The sequence below is a fragment of the Perca fluviatilis genome, chromosome 2, assembly GCF_010015445.1.
Source record: "Perca fluviatilis chromosome 2, GENO_Pfluv_1.0, whole genome shotgun sequence".
Taxonomy (NCBI): Eukaryota; Metazoa; Chordata; class Actinopteri; order Perciformes; family Percidae; genus Perca; species Perca fluviatilis.
The window spans coordinates 38,911,485-38,932,012 of NC_053113.1; the positions used below are offsets into that span (position 1 = coordinate 38,911,485).

At 37.5% G+C, this 20,528-nt stretch overlaps 2 protein-coding genes across 2 annotated transcripts; both read left to right on the forward strand.

Annotated features, from left to right (window-relative positions):
• The first annotated feature begins 4,618 nt into the window (after positions 1-4,618).
• On the forward strand, positions 4,619-5,740 carry LOC120548975 (olfactory receptor 2AT4-like). The gene has a single exon (XM_039785481.1). The coding sequence runs from the start codon at positions 4,778-4,780 to the stop codon at positions 5,738-5,740; it is 963 nt and encodes a 320-aa protein (XP_039641415.1). The 5' UTR covers positions 4,619-4,777.
• Positions 5,741-14,707: 8,967 nt separating this feature from the next.
• LOC120548843 (olfactory receptor 2AT4-like) lies at positions 14,708-15,720 on the forward strand. The gene has a single exon (XM_039785362.1). The coding sequence runs from the start codon at positions 14,755-14,757 to the stop codon at positions 15,718-15,720; it is 966 nt and encodes a 321-aa protein (XP_039641296.1). The 5' UTR covers positions 14,708-14,754.
• Positions 15,721-20,528: the final 4,808 nt, after the last annotated feature.

The following is a 20,528-nucleotide window of genomic DNA, read 5'->3' on the forward strand; positions in this document are numbered from 1 at the left end:
GATTACTACATTTTTAATGTTGGTTTTGAGCGGTATGCATCCCCACTAACCTGGAAAGCGTTTTAAACAATAACGTTAATACAGAATATAGCGTGTCGGAGGAATACAGCGTCTCTCTCTCTTTTTTTTTTTTTTTTTTAAATACAGAGTGTCCTACAGCCAGGGGCGCCGGCAGGAATTTTGGGCCCATGACAAAAAAATCTAATTGGGCCCCCTCTGTGCAGCTGTTGTCACATCTCTAGGACCTAATTGTCCCATCAAAAGCTTTACATAACTCTAATTAAAGGCTTGCAACTGTTTTGCTTCTTGTAGTTCAATACTAGTACTAGCACAATACTTAGTGTGGTCTAGACCTACTCTATCTGTAAAGTGTCTTGAGATAACTCTTGTTATGATTTGATACTATAAATAAAATTGAATTTACTGCTGGTGATTTTTACATGCATGCAAGTCTAGTATGCAGTTCACTATTTGATGCAAGATTAAAAACAACGTTAAAAAATGTGCTGAAGGCCATCTTTTACAGTCTCAATGTATCTTAACAAAATTATTATTATAATAATGAAAGATTTAAAAAAAGAAATATATATTAACTTTTCAATCAAAATAAATGAACATCCTCCTCTCAAAGCAATGAAAACAGCAGATTTTTTAATTTAGCTGTGTGTGTGTGTGTATATATATATATATATATATATATACACACACACACACACACGCACGCACGCACCGGAAGGGGCGTGACTTCGGCTCTCTATATGGCGCCCCTGCCTACAGCGCAGTGTTGCCAAGTCCGCTTAATATAAGCATAAGTATAAGTATAATATGGGCTTGTTTTTCTGTAAAGTCGCTTACAAATATTGGTAGTTGCGGGTCACGTTTTTTTGGGCTTGTTTCTAAAGTGTAGTTGCTTATTTGGGCTTGTTCCCAGCTCCATAGTAAGTTGTCAAGCAGTCTTGCCTGTTCCCTCTGTCCCTCCCCTTTCCCCATACACACAGGAGACAGCAGAGTTTTTTCCCACCCACATCCTGCTTCTAATTGGCTCTGACCCAGATGGAGTAGAACGAGTACTAGCCAATCAGAGGCAGAGCAGGTCAATCAGTTTTTTTCTGTTTAGGAAAACGTCAGTGAGTGATGTTTAAATGAAAATACGTGCAGTCGCGACTGATGGTGACTGGACTGTAGGAGAGTTTTTGGAGGAACAAATGCCCGGGGCAAAGTGGGCGAAATACGGGAAGAAATATAACAAAGACTGGGAGAAAGAGAAAGGAGTAAAAGAATGGATTCAACCCGCCATTCTTTTAATTATCAGAGGTTACTGTGTATATAATGTACTTGGTACATCAGTCTATATTTGATATCCCATCAGTTTTCTAATGTTAAATAATGTTAAAAGGTGGTTTAACTCTCTCTTGTGGTCATTGTCCTGAAGCTCAGGGGGGAGAAAAATAAATAAACTACCGTGTGTACAGTTTTGCAAAACTGTGCACAGTTTACCAATCTGTCCACATGGATGTAAGATTGACAATCTGTACCCACGGATTGTAAAACCGTGCACACAGTTTATTTATTTTTCTCTTCCCGGAACCTAGGGGGGGCTCCGTAGAAAAAGTCGCTCGTTTTCACAGGCCTGGTTGCTTATTTGTCTCGCGAGATCTGGCAACACTGCTACAGCAGCCAGCGGGGCGTCAGAGGCAGAGGGACCACAGCGTTCGCTAACGTTAGCTTCTTGTCTCATCTGGGGTCTGATAAACAGTAAATTCATCAAAGTCAGTGTGCCCAACGCTATTTTCCAATAAACTGTAGCAGTCATATTTCACGGGACCCGCGTGACTGCGGTTTTCATGTTCCAGTTTTCAGCCTTAGGGCCCGTTCACATTGTACGCGGCATGCGCTGCGCTCGCCGCTAGGTTGTCCTATTCCCAAATATATTTGTTGTGCTTGCCGCCGGGCTCAGCGCAAATTTACGTCATACATGCGCCAATATTTGAATGCACGTCACGTCTATGTCCGGTGTTTACATCAGACGAGCAGTACGCAACATTATGTAGGATACACAGTAGACATTTGGGGGCGAAGATGTTTCTGTCTTTGAACCAAAATTGGCACTTGCCCTGGGTGTGAGGAGAAGACAGAGGAAGGCACTCGCAGCAGCAGCAGCAGCAGCAGCAGCAAGAAAGGTGTGGGGGCACGCGACCCTCAGGTCCAGAGAGCACTTGGGGGAATTCCGACTGTAGGAGCTCCGATTTCGCTGTGACCGGTTCCAGGGGTAATTTTGGCTCAACAGGGAGCAGACAATCTGCTGACGAGAGTCGGGCCTACGATTTTGCGGATGGGTTATGAATGGGTTTTCATTTCTAAATAAAATGTTGCATGTCAACACTGGGTGTCATTGCATGTTTACATACGAGACGTCTGCAGTTATTGCAGTTGGGTATAATAAAGCTAAGCCATGAGCCTGAATTCATACATTCATCATCATTCATTCATACTCTGGAAAACACAGTTTAATGCATATGTGCAATTAATTCCTCCAAAACTGGAGCTTACACACTTGGAAATGGGTAGTTATTCTGTGTAACGGCCATATACCTATATGTGAATTACAATGAAAACGAACATGACTTGTGTCAATCAGTCCAAACATATTTTACTTCATATAAACCTACAAATACCTGTATGGAGCTGTATATCAACCTGGTATTTGGTTTTCGCAGCTCACAACAGCATACTTCTTCTCAGTTGCTTTGGCACATTTCTCAGATCAGAGATGACAATAATGTGTCCCATAGGGAATAGTGCTCCCTTTCATGTGCATTAATCATTACACTATACTTACAGAGTGAACTGTTAAATATGGACAACAACACAAAGCAGTTTCACTATATTGGTATAAACAATGGCGTAAGGACTTGTAAGTTTGATTGGATCATGGGTATAAATACTTGCTTTGGACACAAAAGATTTCAATCTAAATACACGCTTTTGCAGGTCAGTCACTATGCGGTGCCGTTTACACCAATTGTTTTAAGAAATGCACTCACTGTTTTTATTGAAGACATGTCCATGTTGATTTCACATGGCTAAAACAAAACTGAATGATTTAAATTAGGAGGCTACAATAAGCTACATATCTGGCATGCCTATTATTGTGGAAATATGCACCACAGCATAGTTTTGCGTCCGAGATCTCTATACAACCTCGAACTGTGTCGTACAGCTCTGGGAGATCGCTGACGGCCCAAATCAACCTCTCGTCCATGTTCCGTTTGTCGATCCACGTTTATTCGGTGTTTACTTTTTTTCTGTTTTTTTGCCGCGGTCAAAGTTGAACCATGTTGAACTTTGACCGCGGCACGCGCAAGAGTGGCCAGCCGCAAGATGCCACTTGCGCTGCGCTTTGCTCAGCGGCAGACCAGTTCTTGCGCGCGCAAGCCATTGACAATAATGGGTTTCATAGCGCAGCGCTGTCGTTTGCGCGTACAATGTGAACGGGCCTTCAGAGTGTCAGACTGATATATATATAGTGGCTTGCATAAGTTTACACACACATGTTAAAGTTGACTAAAAAGAGGAATAAAAAACATCTTTTGGAAATTGATCTTAATGCCTTAATTAAAAAAATAGGAAAAATCCAACCTTTTAAGGACACCAATTTTCTTCGTGAATGAATAATGTATCGTAAATAAATGGTACATAAGTACTTGCATAAGTATACACACCCCTATGTTAAATTCCCATAGAGGCAGGCAGATTTTTACATCATCACATACCTTTCACCATACCTACAGTGGCATGGGGTACTTTCCATAAGATCCACTCTCAATGCAAATCAAACCAGCTATTATGCTAACTGAAATAAAAACCATGCCAATCTCTAGGTATAGTGAATGGTATGTGATGATGTGGGGCTATTTTAATTCCAAAGGCCAAGGGAACTTTATCAGGATGCATAGTATCCTGGATCCATGAAATAACTGGCCTTTAAAAATCTGCCTGCCTCTATGGGAATTTAACTTAGGGGTGTGTATACTTATGCCTCTGTATTTTAAGGAAGAACATTTATTTATTTACGATACATTATTCATTCACAAAGAAAGATTAGATAGATTTTTCCAAATTTTTTAAAATTAAGGCATTAAGATCAATTTCCAAAAGATGTTTTTTTTATTCCTCTTTTTAGTCAACTTTAGCATGGGTGTGTAAACTTATGCAAGCCACTGTATGCCTAATTGGTCGAATTTGTTTTCTTATTTTTTTCTCAACACTGATTTTATTTGTATCTCTTTTCCCCCCTCAAAAAAGTAGAAGATCAGAAGTTACAGTAGTGTGTCTGCATTGTTCCAATGTGTTTCTCAAGTTGAACTGGAAAAAAGAAAACATAATGGCTCTTTGATTCACATTATGATCCTTTGAGGATAGGATAGGCTAGGTCAAACTTGATAAAAGGCGGATATAACCTGTCTTCCAGACATTGTAATGGGGTTTTTACAATACTGAACTCCAATCTCAAAAGGAAGAGTCATATTTAGACATGGGAGAGCATCCGAGTCATTAGATATATTTTTTTAATGACTCTAATGAAAATAAAAGTGATTTTCAGATATACTGCAGGGCATCCTTTTTAATAGTGGGGGTTGGATATCTCTGTTAAATTAAATGGTATGTTGGTGGTATATTCTGCAATTAATATTCTAAAGGTCTAATCAGTGCATTTGCCTTGCAGGTCTTTATTTCATGTCTTGGTTCTGATAGATACTTATTGTAAACTCAAGTTATGATCACCAATTTTACAACCGTGAGAAGCTTCCTCATCCTCGGATTCCCTGGTCTTTCACCACAATATTATGGACCTGTGTCAGCTCTGCTTTTTTTCATCTACCTAGCTATTACAATAGGAAATATTTTCATTTTAGCATTTGTTTTCTATGAGAAGTCCCTGCAAAAACCAACATATCTGGTCTTTTGTCACCTGGCACTTAATGACTTAACCTTTGGAACTGTGACTCTCCCAAAGATCATATCACAATATTGGTTGGGTGATAGCATTATTTCTTTTTATGCATGCTTTACACAGATGTTCTTTGTTCACTATTTAGGATCAGTTACTTCTTTCATCTTGTTGGTAATGGCTCTTGATCGATTTATTGCGATATGTATTCCACTGCGTTACCCTGCTCTAATCACAAACATCATATCAGTGCTTTGTGGTTTTGCTTGGTTTATACCTCTGCCTTTGATGGTAGCTGTTGTACTCCATACCATAACTTTACCTTTCTGTAAATCAAATGTTATTGCTCAGTGCTACTGTGACCACATACCTATAACAAGTCAGGCATGTGGTGAGAATGTTAAAATTGTACAGGTCACTAGTCTCTGTGTTGCCATGTTTTGTCTCTTGCTTCCTCTTGCAATAATCTTGTTTTCCTATGTTTCCATCATTGTGGTTATTTTGAAAATGTCCAATGCTTCAGGCCGCAAAAAAACATTATTAACTTGTACCCCCCAAATATTTATCACTTGTCTTTTTTACCTTCCCAGGTGTTTTGTTTATGTAGCTAATACTGTTGGATTTTCCTTCAGTTTAGATGTTCGTATTTTATTAATACTGTTGTACAGTATTTTTCCTGCTGCTGTTAATCCGATCATATATTGTTTCAAGACTCAAGACATTAAGCAGATGTTGATGAAGAGGCTGAAGAAAACTAAAATTGGAATAAAGATAAAACTTTCATATTAATGTAAAGTTGACAGATGAGGCACACCAACAGCAGGATTTATCCGTTCCAGACACATTTGTGACATTAAAGACCAATCCCACCTTCACATTTTGGGCTTTACACTTTTAATCTCCACATTTAATTGTTGCTTTTCCCTCATCATTCCCTCGTCATTCATTTCTCGAAATGTCTGTATTGGTCGTCTTTTACTTTTCTGCATCTTTAGTGCGCAGGAAACATGGCATATTGCTATCTAATATCAAGTTCCATCTAATGCACTTGTAAGAGCCATGTTGTATTGTTTGCATTTTTTGGTATTTTATTCTCATTGTAAGCACAGAAAAGCATCTCCCTGATGCTAGGCTTGATTGGCAAAATATGAGATTTAAAAATATGATCTTTACCCATTTTTGCTGTTGGTACACTACCCTTAAAGCTTTAAGGTGTAACATTTTGATATTAATGAACGTCTGTTACATTCAAGCCATTGCCAAATGAGTTGCTACAAAGCTAAATAAGACTATCCGCTCCACATAACTCTCTCTGGATTTCTCAGTATAGCTATGTTTAGAAGATGGTGTCATGTGGATGCAGCGACGTTTTGTTGTCATTACTTAGAATTCCTCATGGGGGAGACAGAAACTACGCACTATAAAATTAATAAATTTACTGATCACTGCTAAAAATAGTGTTTCAATGTGTATACACAAATTTGAGCATGGCTTAGCTTTTGGTTGTTTAATGAAGATAACTTTAGTTATTAATGCCCAGATAATTATAAACCATGTTTGAGCTAGTGATTAAAATTACATGAGGGCCTAACCTTTGTTGTAAACGTTATTAATCACTTGACTTTATGTATCTTTGTCTTGTGCTACCACCTCAATAAAAATATGATTATGGCATTATTATTTCTGTCATTTAATGTTTAAAAATATATTCTAAGCAGTGGCTCCTCTCTTCTATGAAGGCAATAATAGCATGAACTAATGTAATTTGCATTATTTGTTCGTTAAGACTAGTTTAACCCTATTGCCTTTCTATTATTATATGATCCAGAAGTATTTAAACCCAGCAAGACTTGTCTAAGTAGGCTAATTGCATAATAGACGCATTGTAGGCGAGACAATGTTATACATGCTACAATGATTTCTTACACCAGCAGCTCATCTTTTATGTTTTTGTTTTACAGTCATATCCCGTATAACCCAGTGAACTGTCAGGAATGTATAATGGTAAGAAAAAATAGATAACTCCTAAGTAGGCAGGCAAATAAATCAGGGATATTCCATAATACACACAGCCTCTGGGTTCTTAGTTCATACATTCTACAGTAAGTACAAGGCTGACCGTTTTCACTTATTTAATCTTTATGTGACTTGTTTACACCATGTCCAAATTGAGATTACACAATATAAAGTAAAACTATATGCCAAGTATGCCAAAGCAGGTTACAAATAGCTGCTAGAAAGCAATTTGACATAAAAGCAGTGTAATACAGTAAACAAAATAAAAAATGTATGAACTAGAGAACATCTTGTGATGGGATCACACCAGCCACAAAGCCAAATCCATTTTCGAGTCAACTATAAACTGTAAAGTTTCGTGACTGCCTCTTTGATGGTTTTTGCCCTTTTTTTATTTGCTGCATTGCCACAAAATGTTGCTAATAAAGATGTTAAGCCAAGTAATTGGCACTTCTACATTGGGACCAAAATTGTCCAGATGGCCGACGCCCACACCGGCCATCTGGACACCATAACTCCAATAATAAGTCTTTTACTCACATACTGTACAGGGGTGTATTTTGCATTCATTTTGGGGGGTTAATTAACTGGGAACTACAAATGCCACTGGAATTATAGTCTTTACCAACAGCAGTAATACTCTCCAGAATAAACTGCAAAAGTTTACAAGCAAAAATACCATTGTCAAAAGCCTGAATAACGCAGACAAATATCTAACTGTAAAGGACTGATTAGAATCAGGTGTGGATTTACTGTACACAGATTTGGGGTTAGGTTTCTTTTGGAATAGACCAAATCACTGTGACGTCATGCTAACACAAAAATCAATTCTAATGGCAGACAATGACAAGTGATTTAATATAATTGATTTGACGTGAAATCTCCAAACTTGTTTATTTCTGTTTTAATTTTCAGCCATAACTGTAACGTTTAAAATAGCCCATATAGTTAAACACAGTGGTCTTACCTATCTGACGTTTCTGCTGTGCTAACTTTCTGTACTGTGTTGCTTTGCTAGCGTCTCTGATAAATCAAATCTAGTGTTACAAACAGCAACATCTCAATGCTGGTCGGCCTGACTGCTAGTTTGGGTGGTGTCATTTTCTTTAGTCTGTGGCCCAAAACGTAAATTAGGTCTCCAACCTATTGATGTATGAAAGCATAATGCATTTTAGATGAATGAGATGAGAGTATATTGCGTTGTTCCTGTTTGCTCAGTGCTGCTAAATTCTTTGTACGGGACACAGGAGTTTTCTACTCAGAAGTTTAAGGTAAACAAACATTGTGATTAGGTTTATGCCTAATAGTAAGTGATGCTCCACACCTGATGCTAATCAGCTAATCATTGCTTCTCAGGCTTTCCACAAAGACAACAGTGTTAACATTTTGTAAGTGAAGATAACTGATCTAAGTAACTTTATTCAAGCAATCCCTTGCACGCAACAGTGTGATATGTGCACAATCACCACCAAATGCTACATTAAGCTGCATTCAGACCGAAAAAAGCGATCCAGTGATTTTCCGCAGGGTTATGTGGTGGTGGGAGTTTCACTTAACAAACGGCCCATTTGTGTGACGTTTTGTTGTGTTATATAACCCCCCAACGTAGCCCAAGTAGACTTTTTTTAGTAGACCCAAGAATTACTGTTTTCCGTCAGATCGTTTATAGACCTTGACGTTTCCGACTGCACTTGAAGACAGCTTTATTTCACAGTAGAGAGAGAAAGAGACGAGCAAGACATCCAGCTATTACACAAACTCTGAGGCAGTCCAGTGCTTGTGTTTCGTTTTGTACCATCATACATACATAGAGGCAGTGATGTTTCCTGTTTACTGTACAGGATTCTTACACCGCCTCAAACCATAGCTCAAAACACACTGACAAGTCTGATCTTCGGTTACATTATTGGCCACTGCAGCGTGACGTGGGGTTGCGTTTTTCCAAAAGTTGAGTAGGTCTCAACTTTTCGTTGCAAGCCCGCTGCCCACTTAGGGCAAACTCCGCCCTAAATGCACTACCCCCTTTCAAAATGAATGGATGTGCATTTTTGCCAGACCGTGTGGGGGTAGACGCAGGAAGTCTGAATGAGGCCTAAAACCAATTACTGCCCCTGGGCCCAAGATTCCCAGGTGACCTGAAAGGTCAAGTTTCTGGAGTGTGGCAATTTATTTAATTGCACATTTGTTTGTTAAAATCTATGCACCTCTTTAGTTAATTATAAACTAAAATAATAGGACCCCTCAGCAACACCTTCATCATTAGCTTCATCTTGTGTTTATTTTTTCTTTAAATGGTGTGGTGAAATCTCAGTGCTTATCTTTGATGAAATGAGGACGAGATGTGGAGTTGATCTGGTTGCTGGTCAGATGCTCATCTGCTGTATGTCCATCTACGAGGTCTTCAACGAACAGTCCACTTTTCCTTTCACATGTCATGAAATGCTAAAAAAAACCCCAAAAAAACACATAAACAGACCAACATTAGTCTATATCAAATAAAAACGCTGCAAACCTGGCACTAATATCTCTCAAAAATCCACAAAAGATAAATGTATATAAGATTTCTCATGGATGTAGAAGAAGAATGCTGCTGAACATGTACAACTCTGGTATTAGCATATTAATAATGGCTCAGTGCATTGCTGCCTCAGAGCAAGTAGGCACTGCTGAGTCCTGGGTTCAGGCAGGGCCTTTCTGTGTGGAGTTTGCATGTTCTCTCGTGTTTGTGTGGGTTTCCTCCGGGAGCTCCAGTTTCCTCCCACCATAAAGGCATACATGCTAACTCCTGCATTGGCCTTAATGTAGGTAACGCTACTGGCATTACAAGTGGAGTTGGTCCCTGGGCGACAGACTATGGCTGCCCACTGCTCCTATGCAGAGGATACATTCTTCATGTGTGTGTGTAAATATGCACTTGGCAAATAAATAATATATAAACTTTATATTACATCATTATATTATTACACAGCAACATGGCCACTGTTTTCCCTACAGTTTTTCCATGTATTGCTTCAATTGATATAATTTAATTCATAGCAAGAAACCTGTTAGATCAAAATACAATGAATATAAATAAAAAAGATGAACATGAACTCTTTCCAGAGGAACTTCTCAGTACAGAAAACATTTTGTCTTTTCTCACCATTATGTTGCTATGTATGCTAGCACTGCATGGCTAATATTTAGCGAACATTAGCATTAGTAGCTACTCACCAGACAAAATATAACACAGGCATTACATCTTTCGCGGAAGTTCTACCTGTTACTCCCTGTAACATATTCTAGCTTAGGTACTATAAACGTTGAACCAATAAATCAAACTTTTTTCTAACATGTGTCTTCTCTATTTTATGCTGCTGTGCTGACTGCTCTGCTTCGCTGTTGAAGTAGTTATCTTTCCTCTGCACCAGCACTGCCCTCTGCTGGAGTAAAAATAGCTACTGCAATAAACTCACTATAATAGACTATTTTGAAAAGGCAAAAACTATTAATTGGCATATTTCAATCCCTTTTTTCTAAGTAGTAGCCAACTAGGTGAACCCGGAAATGTTGAGTACACCAAAGTTTAATTGCAGAAATGTGAAGTATGGGTCCCCAGTATACTAAAACTGCTGGATGCTAATTTGCATATGTTGAGCAATTTGCATAATCAGCATAATTAGTATTATTAGCTTAATCGTCCATTTTGACCACATATTTTGCACTGTATGGCCAATTTCTACAATATGTGAGTGGTTTTATAGGTTTTCATTCATTTCATTTCTGGCATTTTCAGATTTGAAAGAGCTAATTTTATTACATATTTTGATTTATTTAGGCAAATCCTGATTACTTTCAGGCATCATTTTAGGTTATTTTTATGGTAAACACAATAATCTTACATTTCAGAATAATGAGTGCTCTTGTGAATGTTGATGCATTGTTTTCAGGGTGTAGTGAAGCTGAATCCCCTCCTGACACTTTTGAATATTCAAAATTGCTTTTTGGATAAAAGATGAATCTTTCTTATCTTTGCTGAATGTTATGCATTTCTGGAGGAAAAAGCAATTCGGGTATTTGACATAATTTGGATCCTGCAAATGTATGATACATATTAATGGGGTAGCTCATTAAGACACCCAATGACATGACATCATCTAAGCCTATCACCTTGTGTGATCAACGAACTATGTACAAATATTCACTATATACATGCCATAAAAGACAGAACCCGCAAGTCGCTAGGGCAACGCCCGAATGGCAGAAGGGCTGTCCAGGTTGGTCCACAAGTTGCAAGATCCAATGTGGATCCAGTTAAAACTCCGCCAGACGCAAGAGTTAAAACTGAATCTGGGCAACCCGAGTCAGCCCGCCATACGCAAGGCTAACCAAGAGGGCCTCACCTCCGCACCACAAAAAACACACGCCACCTTCAGGCAAACTGCTATGCCTCACAATTAATTAACAAAAATTATCTTCACTATCCTCGTCCGTTCTGTCATCATCTTCTCCAGACCCTTCATCCATCTCTTTGTGTTCTTGGTGTTGTGTAAGTATGTTGCAGCATATAGCATCAATGCACCTCTCCAGTCCTAATACCCACAGGTACTTATCTGCATCATCTGAGGCATATTTGGCAGCTGACTTCCGAAACTGGAGGACCTCCTCATATGTTACAACAAGACCATGCTCATTTTAGGTTCCGAACCAGTTCTGAACTACCATGCTTATGATGAAGTTTTACAGCTAGCCCCAAAGTTGTCTGATTCCAGCTTTTACTGATGTGCTGCTGGATGCATTGAGCAATTGTGAGTGCTGGCTTGGTCACGGTTTCTTCCCTGGACACAAGACTGGAGACAAATCTAAGGAGAGTTGGACTTGTATCTTGAATTACCCTTTCATGCTTAAAGCTGCCAAGGTCGTATTCACGAGGCAAGGGAATATTCTGGACCTCTGCCCGCACTTTTCTGACAACCTTGTTGACATCATCATCATCGTCATTGGAGAGGCCAGTTTGTCCTACTAATTTGAGTGATTTACCAATTTACCAACAATCGTCTGGCATCCTTCAACTCTCAGTACAATAATGGCATCACCGTAATAATCACACAGGTTGGCTAGCATTTGCTTCCGGCACAAACTCCCAGAATTAGCTACAAAAATATCATGTAATTCGGAGACAGTCCAAGTCACTGATTTGTTTGCACTCATGTGGTCTATGACCGAAGCTAGGCAGCTGTCAATTTGTTTACTAGCAGTTGCACTTGAGTCAATAGGTACCTTCCTGAAAGCATTGTAACACTTGGAGTGATACTGAGCATCAGCTGCAGATAGGTCCATGATACCATTCACCCGTAGCTTCACAACTTCTGCCCAATCATCCTGCCGTTCATCACATTTAGAAAAAATCACATCTTTGAAAGATGGAAGGTCTGGCCTATCTAAAGACTGACATTTTTTAACTGGATTCCACCTGTTAGGATTTTTAGAGTCTTTTTCTTCACAAATAAGACCACAGAACAAGCACTGTTTTGAATACTCAAAAGGCAGAGAGTTGAGAGCGAATGATTCGCTTTCCGGCTGACTCTGACATGAGTCTGACTTGCGTTTGCTCATGTTTCTAGAGCAAGAAGTATATGAGCTGTAGCAAGATTTGTGACATAGCACAGAAGCTGATGAAGCACCATCAGTAGCAATTATGTTTGACAAAGTCTCATGTATGGCTGTGTCTCCGAGCTCCTCGCTCTTAATTAGCAGAGTAGCGATTCCTTTGGACCCAGATATTTTAAAGTCGTCATCTTTGCCACTGCATGGTGCAAACAGACACTTCTTTCCCGACATTTTGACCTGATCAAACCATCTCTCTTTGTTTTGAAAGTGCTTAACTCTAGAGTCGAATGGTTAAATAATCCTCCACAACAACTTGAGAAAGCAGTAATAACACTGAATATCGACTGTTTTTAATCCTTTCCTTATCAAACCACAAGAAGTTTGAATTTTAAAAAAGAAGAAGAATTTTAAAATAATGGTAACTAATTTTAGAACACAAGATTCACCCACAAAATGGATCAGACTAGAAATTCACAATGTATTGAACAATACTGTCATAACTCTGTCCACTTTTTATCTTAATGTGAAAACATAATTAATGTCAACATTAAATCCCTTGACTGACTGTTTTACGAATATTAAGGTAATATTAGAAACAAATATTTGCAGGGTGAATTTCGACATGAAAGTCAACATGACTTGAAAGTCAACACTTCGACACTCAAATTGAAATATCATTCCAACTTAAATCTTGACATGGCGGAATTTATTTCAACATGTTGAGATTAAAATAGAAATTTAGAGAATAAAGTATGGCATCATGTTGACTTGGCATAACAATGTCAAAACTTGTTTAGAGAGGCGTTGGTAAAGTAGCCGTCCTGGACTAGCAATCCAGGCTTTTAATACTGGCTAGTGTAATGTTAGTTAGCTCTACTGCCGAGCGCACAACTTAAATTATGTTGTACCAAAAATTCTCGCTCCTTAACGTTTCAGTTGTTTGTGATTAGCTTGTTCGATAGGGCTATGAGTTCAATAGACATGCTTGAACATGCTAGTTGGTGAAACTACTCCCTTTATGATTAAGTTAGTTTTCCATACATTTTTAAATGTTTCAAGTACTTTAAAACTAGACTACGCTCCCTTGCTTTACAACATACTTATTACAACTACAACAACTAGCTGCAATAGATTATTTGCATAAAAACATGACCGGACCTCAAGAAATGTAAACAAATTTTGGTTATCAACATTGACATCTTGTGATTCAGAAATGTGAGATTATTGTGTTTACCATGAAAATAACCTAAAATTTTGTCCGAAATTAATGAAAAATGTCTAAATTTATCCAAATTTGTTATAGAGTTACCATTTTGAAGTCTGAAAGTGTCATAATTGAATTCAGCATCCTCTAAAACCTCTTAAACCACTCCAAAATTGTAGAAACTGATCACACAGTGCAAAATATGTGGTCAAAATGGACGATTGAGCTAATAATGCTAATTGTGCTAATTATGCAAATTGCTCAACATATAAAAATTAGCATCCGGCCGTTTCTGTATGCTGGGGACCCATACTTCACATTTCTGCAATAAAACTTTGGTGTACTCAACATTTCCGGGTTCACAATGTGGCTCTATGGGCTGGCTACTAGACTAAAGGGCCAATTAATACATTTCAAAAATTTTAATCAATGTTAATATTGTGTTTTGCAAACCAGACAGCTGAGTAAAACTTTTGAAAGAACTGAGTTGTCTTGTAAAATATATCTTTATACAACCTGCTCCACAATAAGTGGCAGCTGCATATTTTTCATGGCTGAAAGCCACTGATTGGAAACTGAATAATATTTACTCTACTCTTCATGTGTCATGTTAACACAGATGGGTGGAACTCATTAGAGAACATGACTATTTGGGATCTACTCGTTTATGAAAGTAAGCATTGATATTCATTTCAAGCAAGATGCTAATCACATATTAGGTGGCACTACAGTGAGATGTGGCAGTACTTCCACGGAGGCATATCTATTGTAACCTTTACAAGGTAAGATTTACACTTTAGATCCTCCACAGAAAACATTAAATTACACTGTAGTGACTAACACTTTTGTTTGCATAATTGTTAGATTTAAAGTAATTAGGTCTATTGTTAATGCTCCGATGTTATTTCAGATTTTCCTTAACTTGTCACATCTAATAACTATTTTAATGTATGTGTTTTCTTTTGATAGGTTGTTACTGTTAATTCAAGTGATTATGTTCTACACTAATGTAACAAGGATTACAAATTTCTTCATCCTGGGATTTCCTGGACTTTCACAGGAATATTATGGACCTGTGTCAGCCCTGCTTTTGATTCTCTTCTTGGCTATAGCAGTAGGAAATATTTTTATTTTAATGTTTGTTAAATGTGAGAGGTCTCTTCACAAACCCACATATCTGATATTTTGCCACTTGGCACTAACTGACTTAATGTTTGGGACTGTTACTCTGCCAAAGATTATATCAAAATATTGGTTTGATGACAGCATTATTTCATTTTATGGATGCTTTGTACAAATGTACTTTGTTCATTTTTTAGGGGCATCTCATTCTTTCATCCTGATGGTGATGGCCCTTGATCGCTTTATTGCAATTTGTGCTCCACTGCGTTACACAGCTCTTTTCACAAACAACACTGTTTCTGTGCTTTGTGGAATATCATGGATTTTGCCAATGTCATGGATGGTGGGTATAGTTGTAGATACTCTGAGATTGCCTTACTGTAATTCAAACATAATTATACATTGCTTTTGTGACCATATAGCAATAACAGTGCTTGGATGTGAGAACGTACGAGAAGTTCAGGTAGTTGCATTTGGTGGGGCCATGTTCTTTTTGATATTGCCTCTGGGTTTTGTCATCTTCTCTTATTTTGTCATCATTGTTGCAGTTATGAGAATGACCAGTTCTAATAGCAGTCGCATGTTGGCTCTGTCTACCTGCTCGCCACAGATTCTCATCACATTTCTCTATTACATGCCAAGATGCTTCGTGTACCTGGCAAATTTTGTAGGATTTACATTCAGTGTCCCAGTTCGCATAGTTGTTGTAATGCTGTACAGTATTTTACCTGCTGCTATTAACCCATTAATATACTGTTTCAAAACCAAGGATATCAAAGAACACTTGAAAAAGAAATTAGTTACCAGGAAAATTAATAGCAGCACAACAACTGGCTGAAATAAAAATACATCATCAATCAAGTGATTAGTTACTTTTGCTGCTTCAAATACGTCACTTCCCTGTGAGCTTTAGAATCAATTTTGATACTTTGCTTTTCACTATTAAAGTACTGCATGCTCCTACAGTAATTATGAATAATGAAATCCTCTAGGAGCCCAACGCAGCCTGAGATCCTCAAGCAGGGGTCTCCTGATTGTTCCAACAAAAATGCTGTTAGAAGTTTACTGAGGCTTTTCTTCTTGGCAAGGAGCCAGATCAGAATCACTTCATACCACATCTTAAAACTCACTTGTACTGGAAGACTTTTTTATTACCAGCCTAATATTCTTAATGTTTTATTTATTGTTTTATTCTGTTTTCTACTTTTATATTTTCATGTCTTGTTAACTCATACTTTGTTTGCACATTTGTATTGTTTCTTTCTAAGGTACTCATAAATAAAATGTATTTCAATTTTTCTAAATATTATAAAATAAACACATTTTCTATTAGCATAAATCACGTTTGTGTCTATTCACACTCCACAAGGACACATAACACTTAAACATAACTTGTCTGATCCTTGAAACTGATCCAAAAACAGCATCCTGAATATTCATGTCTGAAATAATGCACAGGTCACTCAAGAAACAGACAAGACTGGACATATAGAACAGCTAGTGACATATGATTATGAATTAGTATGACATGAACTTTAAATATGGTTGTCTTTACATGGGTTTTATACATTTAAGCATCATCACCAAAAACAAAATTTAAAAAATTGGTTTAAGTAAAACATATTTTTACTGCCTGTTCAGAACCTGGTCAATGTCCCTGTTACGTTTGAATGATAACCAGAACCCAAATGCAGACAGACGCAGAGCCAGGAGTACGGTGGCCGGGAAGTGCAATGCAACATTACAAAGAATGAAACACTTTTACATTTTGGAAAACAAATTTACATTTTGGAAAACAAATTTACATTTTGGAAAACAAAATAACATTTTGGAAAACAAATTTACATTTTGGAAAACAAAATAACATTTTAGAAAACAAATTTACATTTTGGAAAACAAAATAACATTTTAGAAAACAAATTTACATTTTAGAAAACAAATTTACATTTTGGAAAACAAATTTACATTTTGGAAAACAAAATAACATTTTAGAAAACAAATTTACATTTTGGAAAACAAAATAACATTTTAGAAAACAAATTTACATTTTGGAAAACAAAATAACATTTTCGAAAACAAATTTACATTTTAGAAAACAAATTTACATTTTGGAAAACAAAATAACATTTTAGAAAACAAATTTACATTTTCGAAAACAAATTTACATTTTAGAAAACAAATTAACAAGATGCAAAACACTTTTACCAGCGTCGAAACAAATTTACAAATGACAGATTCTTCACGGAAAGGGAATGTACCACATAACGGGGAGTGATGTGGTGGTGGTGGGCGCAGTCAATTTGTGTTGTTGTGAGTGAGTATATGGCGGAATGAAGTTTATGGTGACTTTACGTGTGGTCGGTGTTTGGAGTTTTTATATGACGCGGACCTGACGGAAACACAGGAACGTGATCGACAGCGGCGCCGGATCGAAGCTAACAGCGGGGGCAGCTGAGTCCGTCTGCAGCTGCAGGACCTGGAGCTCACTGCCCATTCCTGGGAGCCAAAACCGACACCACGCAGCTGGAGACCCAGGCCGTATTGCGTGCGCGCTGGAGGGAAGGGAAGCCCGGGAGAATCAGATCCAGGACTGAACGGAGCGGACTGTCACAACCTGCTGAAGTTTAAATCACAGGTTTCCTAAAGGGAGTCTGGCGGGACTCGGACTGTGGATGACGAAACACGACTTAAAAGTCTCGTTAAATAAATAAATACATGCAGAAATAAATGAATCATTAGTGGGGGAGTGAGCCTGGACATTTCAGTCTGTTTAAACTTCACTTTGAAGCAGAACCTCTTAGTTCAGAAGGGTGAAGTTTTCCGTTTGTACTTACATCTCTGAACTGATTATAATAAATATTCTTTGTATTAACACATTAATTAGTCTCTTTGGCTTTTTGTTTAAAAAAACTAGAACATCGCATGAGATTTTGACGATTTATAGTGATTTTATTTCCGTTAGACCTTTGCCTACATTGACGCTGATGCATTAAGGACGGCCCATAGACAGTATATAAGGCAGTGCCTCCCCTGTTCCAAGATGGCGGCTCTATTGACGCATTCGATCCATAACTGCCGTAGTTAAGCTACATGTATACAAAAACCTCATCACTTCCGGTATGTGGTACATTCCCTTTCCGTGAAGAATCTGTCATTTGTAAATTTGTTTCGGGACTGGTAAAAGTGTTTTGCATCTTGTTAATTTGTTTTCGAAAATGTAAATTTGTTTTCGAAAATGTTATTTTGTTTTCCAAAATGTAAATTTGTTTTCTAAAATGTAAATTTGTTTTCGAAAATGTTATTTTGTTTTCCAAAATGTAAATTTGTTTTCTAAAATGTTATTTTGTTTTCCAAAATGTAAATTTGTTTTCTAAAATGTTATTTTGTTTTCCAAAATGTAAATTTGTTTTCTAAAATGTAAATTTGTTTTCTAAAATGTTATTTTGTTTTCCAAAATGTAAATTTGTTTGCTAAAATGTTATTTTGTTTTCCAAAATGTAAATTTGTTTTCCAAAATGTTATTTTGTTTTCCAAAATGTAAAAGTGTTTCATTCTTTGTAATGTTGCATTGCACTTCCCGGCCACCGTACAGGAGTGTGAATTAAACAGTTTTATTTAAAGTAGGCTACTCAAGAACAGGATAGGAAAATCAGATGTGGACTACTAAATATCAGATCGCTGTCTTCTAAAGCAGTACTAGTAAAAAAAATTGATATCCGATAATCAAATTGATCTATTCTGTATTACTGAAACATGGCTGGGCCATGAAGAATATGTTAGTCTAAATGAAGCGACTCCTCCCAGTCATATTAATACTCAAATTTCTAGAGCCTCTGGCCGAGGAGGGGGAGTTGCGGCCATATTTGATTCAAGCCTGTTAATTAATCCTAAACCTAAACTCAATTATAACTCGTTTGAAAGCCTTGTTCTTAATCTTCAACATCCATACAGCCAATTATATTTGTTGTTGTCTACCGAGTACCAGGTCCATTCTCTGAATTGTTATCGGAATTCTCAGTTTTTTTATAATGTGTAGTCCTTAAATCAGACAAAGTACTTATTGTAGATGATTTTAATATCCATGTGGACATTGAAAGCAATAACCTTAGTATTGCTTTCAACTCACTACTAGATTCAATTGGTTTCAATCGGAGTGTGCATGAGGCCACGCACTGTTTTTACCACACCCTCGACCTTTTGCTTGCAAATGGCATCAAAATTGAAGATGTAATAGTAATCCCGCAAAATCGTTTATTATCAGACCACTTCTTAATAACTTTCGAATTCTTAATACCCGATTATACAAAATTAGATAAAAGCTTCTACACTAGATGCCTATCTGACAGTGGTATAGCTAAATTTAAGGAAGCTATTCCAACAGCACTAAACTCATTAACGTTCTTTAATAAAACAGAGGACCTCTCAAATTGATAATTGGGTAGATGGTGCTACGGCCTGCCTGTGGACTACTTTAGACTCTGTTGCTCCCCTCAAAAAGAAGACGATGAAGCAAAAGAAACTAGAACCTTGGTATAACTCCCAAACTCGTAAATTCAGGCAAATCTCGCGGAAACTTGAAAGTTAATGGCGTTCCACCAAACTGGAAGAATCTCGTTTAGATTGGCAAGACAGTCTGAAAACCTACAGGAAGGCTCTAAGAAAGGCCAGATCAGACTATTATTCATCACTGATAGAAGAAAATAAGAACAACCCAAGGTTTATTTTCAGCACTGTAGCCAGGCTGACAGATAGCCACAGCTCTACTGAGCCTTCTATTCTGATAGCTCTGAGTAGTGATGACTTCATGAGCTTAATGACAAAATAAAAACAATTAGAGATACTATTCATCAACTCTTGCCCTCAACCTCTAACGGTTCACCTTTAAATGACAGACTGCTAGAAAGAACGACTAGACCTGACATATACTTAAACTGCTATTATCCTATAAACCCTCTACAATTAATGTTAAAGGTCTCTCCAGCAAAGCCATCTACCTGTCTCTTAGACCCCATCCCAACGAGGCTACTTAAAGAAGCGTTACCCGTGGTTAACACTTCGTTACTACATATAATCAATATGTCTCTATTAACAGGTTATGTACCGCAGTCATTTAAAGTAGCTGTGATAAAACCTATTCTGAAAAAACCCACCCTAAATCGTGAGGTCTTAGGCAACTATAGACCTATATCTAAGATCCTTGAGAAGGTAGTTGCCAATCAGTTATGTGATTTTCTACATAGCAATAGCTTATTTGAGGACTTTCAGTCAGGATTTAGAAAACATCATAGCACAGAGACGGCACTGGTGAAAATTACTAACGACCTTCTAACTGCTGCAGACAAAGGACTTGTTTCCGTACTTGTCTTATTAGATCTTATTGCTGCATTTGATGCTATTAACCATACCATCCTGTTACAGAGATTGGAACATTTAGTTGACATTAAAGGAATTGCTCTAAGCTGGTTTAAATCGTATTTCTCTGACCAATCTCAATTTGTTAATGTTAACAATAAATCCTCCAGGTACGTTAAAGTTACCCATGGCGTTCCACAAGGCTCAGTGCTTGGACCAATTCTATTCTCCATATATATGCTTCCTCTTGGTAATATTATTAGGAAACACTCAATTAACTTTCACTGTTATGCG